We start from the raw sequence: 13,393 nt of genomic DNA, 5'->3' as shown, positions 1-13,393 counted from the left end.
GCGTCCCTGTGCAAACGTATAAAAACAAAAACAAAATTATCCACATTTTCGGCTAAAGTGTGCACGCCTTTTTCTAATGTACTACTCTGTTTCGATATCTTTATTCTTTTTTATCAGGATATATAAGACATTGTGTTACAACCAGTCAAATGTGTCACCCGTGACTTTGGTTTATATAAGAAGTGTATGACAAAATATCGGGAAAAAATGACGAAATTTCTCTATTGTTTTTTTTTTTTTTTTTTTTTTTTTTTTTTTTTTTTTTTTACAGCTATGTCTAATTAAAATGTCACTAGAATTTTAATTTAGGAAATGCAAACTTTGATTATACATACTTGCTATTGAAATCATCATATCGCTATTAGCTTACCAATGCCTCAAAACGACAAACTTTTATATCAAGCATTGTGTTTCACATTCTTAGATGTATAATGTACAAACTAGAACACATAATGTTTATACAAGAATATTGATATTACAAATCGCATTTTCCTCTATGAATCAACCAATTTCAGCGCAGCACACAATCCGTTCATATTGAATATGAACGGATCATGAATTTGTTTAAAGCACGCAACTTATTTTCAATTTTTAAGCTATGAAACATTCTATAAATCACAGAATTAAAATGGACTCTTAAATGAAAATGCCGTTATATTCTGTGGTGCATGGGGGAGATTCTGAATTGTTTTGCAATCTTTTCAAACATATCACATTTCTAATTTAAAAAAAAATAATCTGACAATAAAGTAAACTATAAATGAGGTGATCTAATTTGTGGACCTGAGTTATGAATGGACATGTTATGTTAATTCATTGATCAACAAATGATAGAGGATACTAGAACAGTCTCCTGCCGACTGTAGCTTAAGGAACATTTCTCCAGCAAGGACTTCTAATATAACAGAGCCTCCCCCAACCCCAAGATGCAGCTGACATTTTAATGTAGCAACCTCTCCACAGACCCAGAAAGACTTGGGAACCACCTCTAGGCAAATGTGGTGTTTTTGGAGTCTTATTGATGTAGTGGATAAAGAAATAGACAAAATCCTTTCAAATCCAGATTTAACCCGAGACAATCTAAACAAAGAAGAAAGGTCGGCATTGCAACCATTAACAAACAGGGATAATATTGCCATTAAAAAGGCAGACAAAAGTTCTACTAATATTGTCATTGACAAAGATAATTTCTTAAAGGAGGTTCATCAACAGATCTCGGACGAACGCTTTTACATAAACTTAAGTGTTATTCTCTGTAAGCATCAAAACATGTGGAAAACGACGGACACGGAGTTTGTCGAAATTTTACACAAAGTATACATATAATGACACCTTTAAAAACGTGATTTGATTCGTGTTTCCATGATAATTAGACATCCGACTTTGTGCAAAGTTGTGTGTAATTTTTTAAAAATAAAATCGATTTCCCGCAACCCCTTGACACGAAACATATGCCCTCAAATACCAAAACAATTCACTGAAAATGAAAGAATTTGTTTAAAATTTGTGCAGAAACATAACCACTGGTAGATCGTATCTACCAGTATTACATATAAAAAATTAGAGATGTCAGATTTCATTTTAAGAAAGTAAATTGATTTTAAAACTTGCGCTATTGTGAAATTATGCGAGTTTTTTAAAAAATCTATATCACCTCGACTCTTGACTGTAATGCGTTTTCCAAGTATATTCATGATCAAGACAGGTTATGTCCCTTTTCCAAAGTGAAAGTAGAAATTCATTAATTTTGATTTGGATATGTTGAGCTGGTTAAAGTCTTTAAATCAACTGGAATTCTTCATTTGATACATAGGTGTTTGTCGGAGATCATCATGTTCTTGATGGGTAGCGTTCAAAGATGATGTAGCATTGGATTTACGCTGCGATCGTGATTACAACAGGGATAGCTTATATGCAAATATTTCTGAAGAGATTAGCCGAAAAATAAAATCACAGGTGCCATTAAATGTGCCCAATGCCGTTGTCATAACAATTGAGAAGTACTTTATTTTCATTGATTTTGCCTCATTTTGCAAAATAACTAGACCATAAACAAAAATATCGTCGACTGTCCTTATTACAATGATTGACCAGAATCAATAACCTTTTGTTTACGTGTGCGTGTTGTCTCTTCCGGATATTGATTACGTCATCAAATTCACTGTATTGTTTTCAAACATACACATATAGAACAAGTCTTTTTTTCCGATAATCAACTGCTAGAAGGAGAGTATGAAAAAAATATCAACTTGGGCAATCCAAAAATAAGCCTATTTACTTATTACTTTTTCAAGCAAACCTTCAAATCAATATAAAGCCCAACTATCTATTTTGTATTGCTTGTAGGAGTTATGAGATTGATCACTGTTCGTTATCTTCACCTTGCATACTAAAAGTTTAAAGTTTAAAGTCTACACTATGTTATTTTATCAATTGACGTTTAGTTGTACATTCCACCTGTATATACATTTTTACAGTTACAAACTTTTTGCAAACCTATATTAACAATGGTCACCGGAATAGGTGACGTCAACGTTTTAGGAATACAAAGTGACATGTTTTTGTTACAAATATATATTCAATTGACATACCCATGGAATTGGAATTTTTCGATGAAAGTAAAGAAATCTAATTACTTTAAAGGTAGTGTGTTGTTTATTTATATAATCCAAGTAATTAATAAGGAAATCGCGGTTTATCACTAATGTCACCGATACTGGTCCCATATGCAATTCACTGGTGAATACAAGCTTTTAGCAAAATATTGTACATGAAAAATGCCTGTGCCAATAGAGATTTGTGAATAAGATTGATCGCATTAACTTTAAGGGTTGTAAATATTCATAAATCTGTCAATTCAGTTTCATTTTTGAAATTTCCAATTGCTCATTCTGAAGTTATAAATTTGTTAATCAACAATAACTATTTATTATTTTAGTATACATTTTTAGCGCTGACTTTCAGGGGTGCGAATTCAAGATTAGATGTTCTAATTGAAACTAAGACGGACATGTTTTCTGTTAGGAATGTATTAGACTCAGCATCATCATATGACAACACAACTGTGGGTCATCAAAATAAGTTGATCCAACATGGCTGTAACTTATTAAAAGATTGTTCAGCTGTAATGTGTCCACTGATAAATTACAGAGGCTGAAAATGTTGGAGAATAATTGATGACCTGTTTATGTTTTTTTTATTTCTCGTTCCCTTTCATGGAAGGAACTGTACTCAATTGAACAATGCAACTCTACATGTCCATCCATAGTTTACTGATATATATATATATATATATATATATATATATATATATATATATATATATATATATATAAACGCTCCGGCCGCCAAAAGATGTAGTGTTTTGAATCGAAATAAACTGTTTAGTTGGTTAGTTGTTAGAAATCAGTTCAAGGTATTCATCATCAAGGGAATATATCTGAATTAATTTATTGATGATTTCCGCCACATTCAACAATTATTCAGTTATCTGGTGACGCCTAGATTTTATTGGTGAAAGAGAGAACCGAGATACAATGCACCTGGGAAGAGACCTCCGACCTTCCGAAAGTAAACTGGGAAAGTTTCTCCGTTACCGGCGCGAGCGAGATTCGTATGGTGTTGAGTGCGATGCTCTAACCACCCGGCTACGGAGGCCCCGAATGTGTATGGAATAAGTACCAAGAAAATTATGGTGTCCCGTGCATTGTGTAATGACAACTGCGGCAAACTGCCTTCCTTAACGAAGAAGAACAATGATCCAAAAATACAGTATTGTGCATGTATATGCATGTCAATGACATACATAATGGTTTTATTTTGTATTGTATTCATAATCAATATTCATACCATTGTTATGTCATCAATAAATGTGAAGAAATTCATTGAAAGTTTTGACAGTGATTTCTGTACTTATTAATTATTCCATTCACCCCATCGACAGAAAAACGAAATGAGTGAAACACCAGTGGCGGTTGCTTAATGGCTAGATATTTCGCTTTCGAGAAGTCATCCTGTCTAAAATCTAAAATGCTAATTTTAAACAAGGCATAGAAATCCCTGTAATATCAACATACACGTATTTCTCAATACCCTGCCTCGATTTAACAAGAGTGCCGCAACCGGTGCAATATACGCCTGTCGGACAGTGAAATTAAACCTGAAAGTATACTATGCATTCTGAATTGATACAACACATATTGTAGATGAAAGGTGAAGAGTGAATATAAAGGCCCTAAAGTGGGTCATGATACACCAGTCCATCTGACACGTGAACAGATTATGTATTTCTCTGAGAGGGAGGTAGTAACACATTTTCAGAGCAATACCTGTGAACATGCTGAAGAAAAATTGGGAAAATGTTTGATTTGATCTTACCCTCAAGTAGTTCATAATGCAACAACCCAACTGAAATGCCAACTGCACTTGGATTCCTCCGAGAGGAAGCCTTTGAATAAATACCAGGGCAATATCTGTATCCGTAATAAAAAAAAAGAAGCGAAAAACTGTTTGAAGTATTTTTTCAAATTCATTTCAAAATTAAGGATTATCTCCCTCGTGCATAGCTCTTATCGTTAGACGAATTTGACTCCAATTTTTTGGCACGCTGTTTTTGGCTATAATAGCTCTAAAACTTCATTGTTTTCTCGGATTTCAAACATTTTGGTTAAGCATCACTGAAGAGACATTTGTCGAAATGCGCATCTGGTGCATCAAAATGTCTACCGTATAAGTTTTACATCATGACCCCTGGGTCGAGGTCTCTGCTGGTGAACTGTTAGTTCCCGAGAGTCTCTACAGCCCAGTAGCTAAGTATTTCGTTACTAGCTTGAAAATACGGATGTATATTTAATTGCTGTTATAAAATTTAGAAATTCATTTCAAAATTAAGGATTATCTCACTCATGTATAGCTCTTATCCTTAGACGAATTTGACTCCAATTTTTTTGGCACGCTGTTTTTGGCTATAATAGCTCTAATACTTCATTGTTATTTCGGATTTCAAACGTTTCGGTTGAGCATCACTGAAGAGACATTATTTGTCGAAATGCGCATCTGGTGCATCAAAATTGAAACCGTATAATTTTAACTTTAGCCTAAAAGTAGGTCAAAGATGGGTCAATCCAGCTGAAATACAAACTGAACTTGTATACTTCCAAGGGGATGTATGTGGCTAAATTTCAGGGCAATATCTGTACCATTATAAAAGCCCAGAAAACTTTTGACCTACTTTTAATCCCAATGGAGGTCACGTACGTACGGGCGATCCAACTGAAACTTAACTTGTATTCCCCTGAAAGGAAGCTTATGTGTAAATATGTATTAAGTAAAAAAAAGTGCGGAAGTCTGTTTGACCTATTTTTAGCCTTAAAGTAGGTCTATGATGACGCAATCCATCTGGAATGCAAACTCAATCTTACACTTCTTGAGGGAGATATGTTGACATAATTTCAAAGTCTTACATGTAGATGCTACGTACAAAAGTCAAGCCAGTCAACCAGCCAGACAGAAAGACGAATAAACAGCGCCATAACATAATACGTTCGGTCTAATGACGGCCACATCAAACTGACCATATCCAGAACAAACACATCCTTAGTTGAAAGACATTGACACCACATGTATATAATAATGGAATATTGTTACATAGATGTAGACAGTTGTCAAAGAGAAAACAGAAGTGATCCCATTTCTCACAAAGTTGGGTTGCTAGTTTGACGTTAACATCTATATTCAATAAGATGTCTAAGTATCAAGCAGATGTGGAAGAATTTGCGGTGTCTTTTATATTGAGTTCACTAGGATGTATCAAATCGACATTTTAATGAAATAAATATTTTTGATAGATAAAACGTAGTCGATATGGAGTGCTGTATCGGTACATGGGAACTCGGAATAAATGTTGTATTGTTGACATGGTGACGTAAAAAATTATAACGTTTTCAAATTTAAACATTTTAACACATATTTCCTATTTTCACTTTTACTGGCATTGTGTCAAACAAGTAATTATTATTCAGATAGAGATAGTTACAAGATCTGTAGATTCGTCAATCCGTCAAAAATCCCATTCTCTAAAGTTGTTATAGCATTGTTCCACAACCCTCTGAAGGATATATATATATTGATTAACCTTAATTGAATAACGTTATTATGATGAAATATATCATAATGTATACAATTGAACACATTTATTAAATATCTTGACCTTAATTAAATCCCCTGAAATAAAAACAACATAATCTGGTTTTGTATTATTATGAGACAAAATTTATACAATGGCACCTACATGAAAAAGAAAGAGTTTTTGTTTTGGTCTTCAATTCAATATTTATATTGATCAACAAATTCTCAGTAGTCTTGTTTAAAGTCAGCATTTCGAAAATTGCATGGTCGCTATGATGATCTAAATTGCAAATACGGCATACCATTGTGTCGAAAGCTGTCTGACGTGTTTCATTGCAATTATACCGTTCATTTAAATCTGCTTTTGTCTACGGATTACTCTGTTTACCTGATTGAAATACACGGCACACGGCGGGCGTGACCGTCTATGTTAGTTTAGGATGATGGTAGTGATTTTATGCAAAATGGTTATTGAAATGCAAAATATCAATCAAACCTTCCTGTGTACATATTTTAAGCATGTTCATATAAGTATATGGTAATATATGACATGTACTGCGCATGCTTGATTATAACGTCACACCATGACGCTATGTATTGCTTACTGTAAAGTATGTCAACAAACCGACTTCGACAAAACAACAATACTAGATACCGATCCTGAAGCATATTACTGCACCATTTGAACCGTTCCCATATTAAACCCTTCCGTTTAAACCGTTTAACGTTCCATTTCGAACCCAAAACGTTCCGTTTCCAGATCAAAGCGTTCGTTCCCTCATAGTTTTCGTTGCCGTATAGCCATTCGGAACTCGTGCGTCAGTTTCTTATTGTAGGTCAATATGGCGCTTGGTCCAGATAGTAGACTACAGCTTCTGATTGAACATATTTTAAAGTTATACAAAGGTGGATAATTCTACAGTTCAAATCCGTAAGAGTTTACAGACAAATCACCAGCTCATCACGACATGAAAGGATATATTTTAATTTGGGATAAACGGCAAATTTACTTCCATTAAGATTCTGAACGAACACCAACATACTGAATAAGAAAATTTGTGCACTGGGCTTATCATTTTGAAACCAATAATTAAATAGCAGCAATGCTACTGTTGATTAAAAGAAAAGTTTCGTGCAGTGGTGATTCTTTTATCACCATTGCTATTATCATTATCATCAGTGTTGTCAATAGGGGATTTCTAAACAAACAAAATATCAAATTATAGGAGCTGTTGTAAGTGCACATCACTCTTTGACTGATGGGAGTTTGACATATTTCAAAATAGTGAAAATGTTGGGAAAATAAAATGAATTCAACTGGTGTGGTGTCGTCTTCAAAAGAAGCTATAAGGTGATCGAGACACTAAGAGTTGCTAAAGTAACGGTACACGTGTACCAGTCTGTGGGTGAGTGGTCACGGTGTACACACTATAGGTCCCCGTTTCAGATGAAATTGGCTTTCTTGATATCCCTCTTTAAATTTGGCAGGTTTCGTCAAAGCCTTTTAATGTAGGTGTATGGAATTGGTACATTTACAGATACCATCAAACAACATCAAAAGTCACCGTGATACTGAAACAAGGAGGGTATTCCCCAATCTGACTTAAACACAAAATGAATTATTTCTATTGAAGATAATTAATTACACTGGTTTTGAAATTAGAATCCTTTATTATCAATTATCATTAAATTCAATACGCAATAGCTTGTTCTCCTTATGGTAAATTTTTAAATCGAGATAAGTTGATGGTATAGAGGTTCCAACAGTCTCATTTAAAGTCAGTATTTTGCAAATTATATGGTCGTTATAACGATCTAGTTTGCAAATTCAAACTATCATTGAATCAAATGGTGTTTAGTGTGTTTCATACCGATTTTTAGACTGTTCTTGGTATTCTGATTTTGCCTACGAATAACTCCTTTTACCTTATCAAGGACTCAAGGCGGGTGTGACCGGTCCACTGGGGATGCTTACTCCTCCTAGGTACCTGATCCCACCTCTGGTTGTCCAGAGGTCCGTATTTCCCCATTTATCTATTTTGTATTGTTTCTAGGAGTTATGAGGTTGATCATTGTTTGTTATCTTTCCCTTTGATGCGCATATATCGATCTCGTTTTGGATACATTTATTCTGAATGTGCATATGATGAAAATTTCAAATGGGTTGGCACGTTATATTAACTGTAATGTACATTTGTATAGTATATGAGCATTGATTAAAGGTTATAAAAATGCATGTAATGCAATCATGTACAATCTAAATTCCTCTTTAAAATCGCCTGTCTAAATACCTTTCTGTGTTTCAAATAATCGAAAAAATGTAACATTTCATCAGTAAAGAGTGACAATTTTATGATAGGGACAGCGAACAAAGCCTGAATTGACGCAATTCGATTTGTATTTTTGTTGGTGAAAGTTTGAAGTTGTTGTCTATTGATTACATTACATAAATATAAATATCCCAATGTGAAATTTAAGGCACGTATACTTGTAATATTAATTAACTTCAATTCCCTTCCCTTCAGTGTTCATGCTATCAATAAAAATATTAAATTTTCAGCGTGGCAAGTAATATATTTTTCCCTACAATACCTATGTATGAATAAAGAGTACCAAAAGTGTCCAAAATGTATAATTTGAAATCGAGGCCAAAACGCTTGCTTCTATATTTGAACAAAGCGTTCCATCCCCGATGAGAACCGTTGATTCCCAATCCCAAAGAGTTCCGTTTCCGTTAGAAACCGTCCGTTCTCGCTGAAAACCGTTCCGTTTAAACCCATTAACTTTTTTTTTCTAAACAAAAGCGTTCAACGTTCGTTCACCCTTTCACTGGTGTAGTAGTACGCCTCAGGGTCTGTCAATTGAGACAGTAGTAGTATGATAATACACATCATACACCCCATTCTTTGGCGTTGTTACGCTATCGTGGCTCAGTTCTCTAAATGATAAAGATATATTGATTCACCTTTATTGATCAACGCTACAATTATGCTATACATGTATTATGATATATGAAAATGAAAACCGTCATTTGCCTTTAATTACATCTGTTGGAGCAAATTCATATGATCTGGTTTTGTATTATTATGAGGCTTCCGCGTTCAAAATACACTAGGAAAATATATACAATATTAGTATGAGAATAGACAAATATATCTACACAATATCGTTTTATGTCATAAATATACAATTTTAATTGATATTTCAAGTGCAACAATCGACTATCGACAAAGTGCGCGATCTGATATACTTTTGAAATGTAATTGAAAGCACATTGCATTACATATTACATATCATACTGATACTAAAGAAATGGTTGAAAAATATTTATTTATATTGGATTTATGAATTTAAAAATACAGTTGTATAAGCACACAGCATATCAATCAATTTTAGAAATGTATCTAAGTTATTTATTGCATTTTGTCATCAATATTTCAGAATATTGTATATCTTTCATTCAATACTGAACGGAAGTGGCAGGAATAGCTAGGTATCTCATTGTTGTATTAGATGTCTACAATTATTGTCTTTCCAGAATTTTACAACACTATCATGCATATCAATACATGGCTCAGACAGATATGTATCAATTCCTGGCACACTAGACTTATCTCGAATTATCTCACTAGTTGACTGAGACATAAATCTGAAGAAATATTTATAAGCTCTCTTTGGCGGAAGTAATTGTTCTTCATCGGCTTCTTCATTATTATAATTTCCCTGAGATAGAACTGCATATTTCAATGTTTCGTTTATGACATTTATGACTGGGCATCTGGTATCAGGGGTCGGTCCAATTTTCCAACAATTCTCCTAAAATTTGAACTTTCAACAATTGGAAAAGGTAAAATATATCGAGCTTTAAAATATAGCAGTGCTGGTGTGGTCAGCTTTGTTTTCCATCACTTGTACTATAGTTGGTAACATTAACTGGCTAAAAAAGGCGAATATAACGAACAGTGATCAATTTCATAACTCCTATAAGCAATACAAAATAGATAGTTGGGCAAACACGGACCCCTGGACACACCAGGGGTAGAATCAGGTGCCTAGGAGAAGTAAGCATCCCCTGTAAACCGGTCACACATGTCGTGAGCCCTATATTCTGACCAGGTAAACGGAGTTATCCGTAGTCAAAATCAGTGTACCAAGAACGGCCTAACAATCGGTATAAAACACGTCAGAAAGTATTTCACCCAGTGATAGGTTGTATTAACGAACTAGATCGCTATAATGACCATAAAATTTGCAAAATGTTATCTTCAATCGAGACTGTTGAAATCATTGTACCATCAACTTGTTTGTCAGTAGCTTGTCTCGATTTAACAACTGAATATACACAGAATAAATTATGTTTTATATGAATATAGAAACATATTAGCTAACAAAGGACCACAATTCATATCGATGGGAATTCCACCAGACTATTGGAAAACTTCATCACCGAAGACCACAAAGATATTGTCAAAGAGAAACTGTAGCATATTTTTTATTTCAACTTCAGAGTACTTGTGCGTGGAATCAGATATTATTTTAGATGAATGATCACTTGATAAAAATATTTCCCTTTTCCATTTTTGTTGAAAGTATTTGTTCATTGGCTCTGACAAGTATATCCATGGGTCTGTGTTTGCCCAACTCTTTATTTTATATTGTTTACAGGAGTTATGAGATTGATACTCTTCATTATCTTCACCTTTCACTCAGATAGAAAGAACAATTTCTGAAAATAGTTCACAATAGTCTGTGTTAAGACCTTACAAATAGCCCTAGGAAAACATTCAATAAAGATTTTGTATTAGAACTAAAATGTTGTTCATTAAATGCTTTTAACTATTAAAGACAATATCCATGAAGTTAATCATTTTGTTCATAAGGTATAAAAGTCAATGACTAATATAATGAATTCATCTAAACCTTCAAAATATCATCAAATATTTGACGTAATGTAAATTTGATGGGATATACTGGAATGAGCAAAACAATATTTATCTACAAATAATTTATTACATTAACATTTCTTGCATTGCAAATAGACCCATTACACCCTAGTACAGTTAAATTGACTGTCCTTACATTACCATTACACATTACCATTACCCCATGTCTGGCTACACTAATGAAATATATCATAATGCATAAAACTGAAAACTATTAAAGAATCTCTTGGTCTTAATTCCATCTCCTGGAACAATGGAAAACCATCTTGCTGTGACCTTTTATTCCTCATTTATATATGTCGACGGCATTTTATTTATCAATTCTCAATATAGTCTTTTTTAAAACCAACATTTTGCTAATTTTATTATTGTCATAATGATAAAATTTGCAAATACGACCTACTACTTTGTCGAATGCTGTCTGACGTATTCCATAGCTATATATACCGGTCTTTACATTCTGATTTTGACTACAGTTACATGTAACTCCGTTTATCTGATAAAGATATAGGTTTCATGGTGGGTGTGATCAGTAAACACGGGGTGCTAATTCTTCCTCAGCACCTGATCCTATCTTTGGTATGTCTAGTTGTCCGTGTTTGTCATTTGTTTTACTATGGAATTTATGAAATTGTCCGTTATGCATTATCATCACTTGTTCATATACCATATGCAATAATTAATTGTCAATAAGTCAAACGTCAGTTGGGATATACATTCATAATGTATCTATCAAAATAAAATTATGTTGAAATATTCGAATTTACTTGCATTTACCAGATGAATATGCACTAATGCCAAATTTATAGTAACCCTTTTGGAGGTGTTTCAATATATAATAAACTACATATGAATTAAATTGAAGAATTATGTAGGTCATCCACCTTGCACCATACAAACAGAATGAAATTATAAATTTGACTATGCACAACAAATTCACCATCCTCATTATGTTCACTCGTTTTTAAACCTCATGGAAGTGTCCGTATTTTGACATTCATAGAGAAGCGTTTTTGAAGCCATCGGTATAGATTCGTATTGTCTCTTACCTAAGTTTTCGATCTCGCAACCCCAAAAGTAGTGCATAATTGATGAGTATGTGTAGCATTACAACGAATCTACATTCCATACGTATCACTTTGGGATCATTACATTTCCGAAGTTTTTGCCTTTGGTATATTTACAAAATGTAATGATAAACAAATATTCACAAACGCAATTTAATTCGTAGTAATGCATGCATGGACGTATATCTACTTGATAGATATACAGTGTATAAGAATGTTGACAGAGATGAGAGGAAAACGTAAATGTAAGAAAGAAATTTCATTTTAGGAATGAACTGTGAAAGGTGGAAATAACGAACAGTGATTAATATCATAAATCAAGAATATAGAGTTGGGCAAACACGGGCCCCTAAGTGTGATGCTTAACACCGGAATGTGTTATCCTTATTTCTTAAATGAACCTAGAAATGACTTTTAACGACACCATCAATACGCTGATAGAAACCATTGAACGCAGTGTATAGATCCCAATATATTATTTTTTAAAGGCGTGTCTTCAAACACTGACTATTTATATCCTTTGTTAAAAATTAAAAATACGTGTCTTATAACGCTGATGTTTTTATATCACATGTATTTGTTAAGTGCGGAATTTCACTTAAGAAAAAATATATTCCCATAATGCAATAACGCAATTAATGTAGCTCCATAACAACTATTTAACGTTGTTAACATGTGTTATACTTTCTAAGATGCTTCGAATAACTTACAGTTCACAAGTGTTCGTGGGGATGTTAGTCGGTACTCTGCTCAGCCCTCTAAAACCACAACCTATATAAGTCCCATTACAGTAAGATGACTGTTCACAGTAACACTCGTCAGGACAGGCGTCCGTCCCCTGGCTGTAAAGCACAGGGAACACGACAGACACCCAAACCACCAGCCGCATAGTTATTACATATGTATGTAATGAACAGTTCTATCTATCTATTCTCATTAAAGTATAACTATTCAACTTCCTTGTTAGTACAAGAGCTGAATCATTATGGACCCTGTCTCTAACGCAAGGATATACGTCATTTGATCTCGTGTCAGCATGTGCATATTCGTATCCATTAAAACAAATATTGGGAATATCCAAGAAAATACTTTTTGCCTTATAATAATTTGTGCAGTGGTAGATATTCAGCACTGGATAGGGATAATATAAAGGAATCAACCCATTCTCCTTCTCTATTCAGAATGTATGTTTGTAAATCTTTAGTGTTAAAACAGAGAGTAAAACTTGCACAATCAACAGAAAATACTAAGGATTTA

At 33.7% G+C, this 13,393-nt stretch overlaps 1 protein-coding gene across 1 annotated transcript in view; it reads right to left on the bottom strand.

Annotated features, from left to right (window-relative positions):
- Positions 1-13,068, bottom strand: part of LOC130051024 (vasorin-like) — a 291,342-nt gene extending 278,274 nt beyond the window's left edge. Inside the window, exons 1-2 of the mRNA XM_056152163.1 lie at positions 12,847-13,068; positions 6,035-6,106 (exon numbers count right to left, since the gene is read on the bottom strand). Coding sequence (XP_056008138.1) covers positions 6,035-6,106; positions 12,847-13,025 — 251 coding nt within the window. The 5' untranslated portion in view covers positions 13,026-13,068. The remainder of the gene's footprint in view (positions 1-6,034; positions 6,107-12,846) is intronic.
- Between the last annotated feature and the right edge of the window lie 325 nt (positions 13,069-13,393).

This window comes from Ostrea edulis, chromosome 10 (genome assembly GCF_947568905.1).
Source record: "Ostrea edulis chromosome 10, xbOstEdul1.1, whole genome shotgun sequence".
Classification (NCBI taxonomy): Eukaryota; Metazoa; Mollusca; class Bivalvia; order Ostreida; family Ostreidae; genus Ostrea; species Ostrea edulis.
Note: the sequence above shows the minus strand (reverse complement) of the source record. Positions and strands in the feature narration are given on the sequence as shown.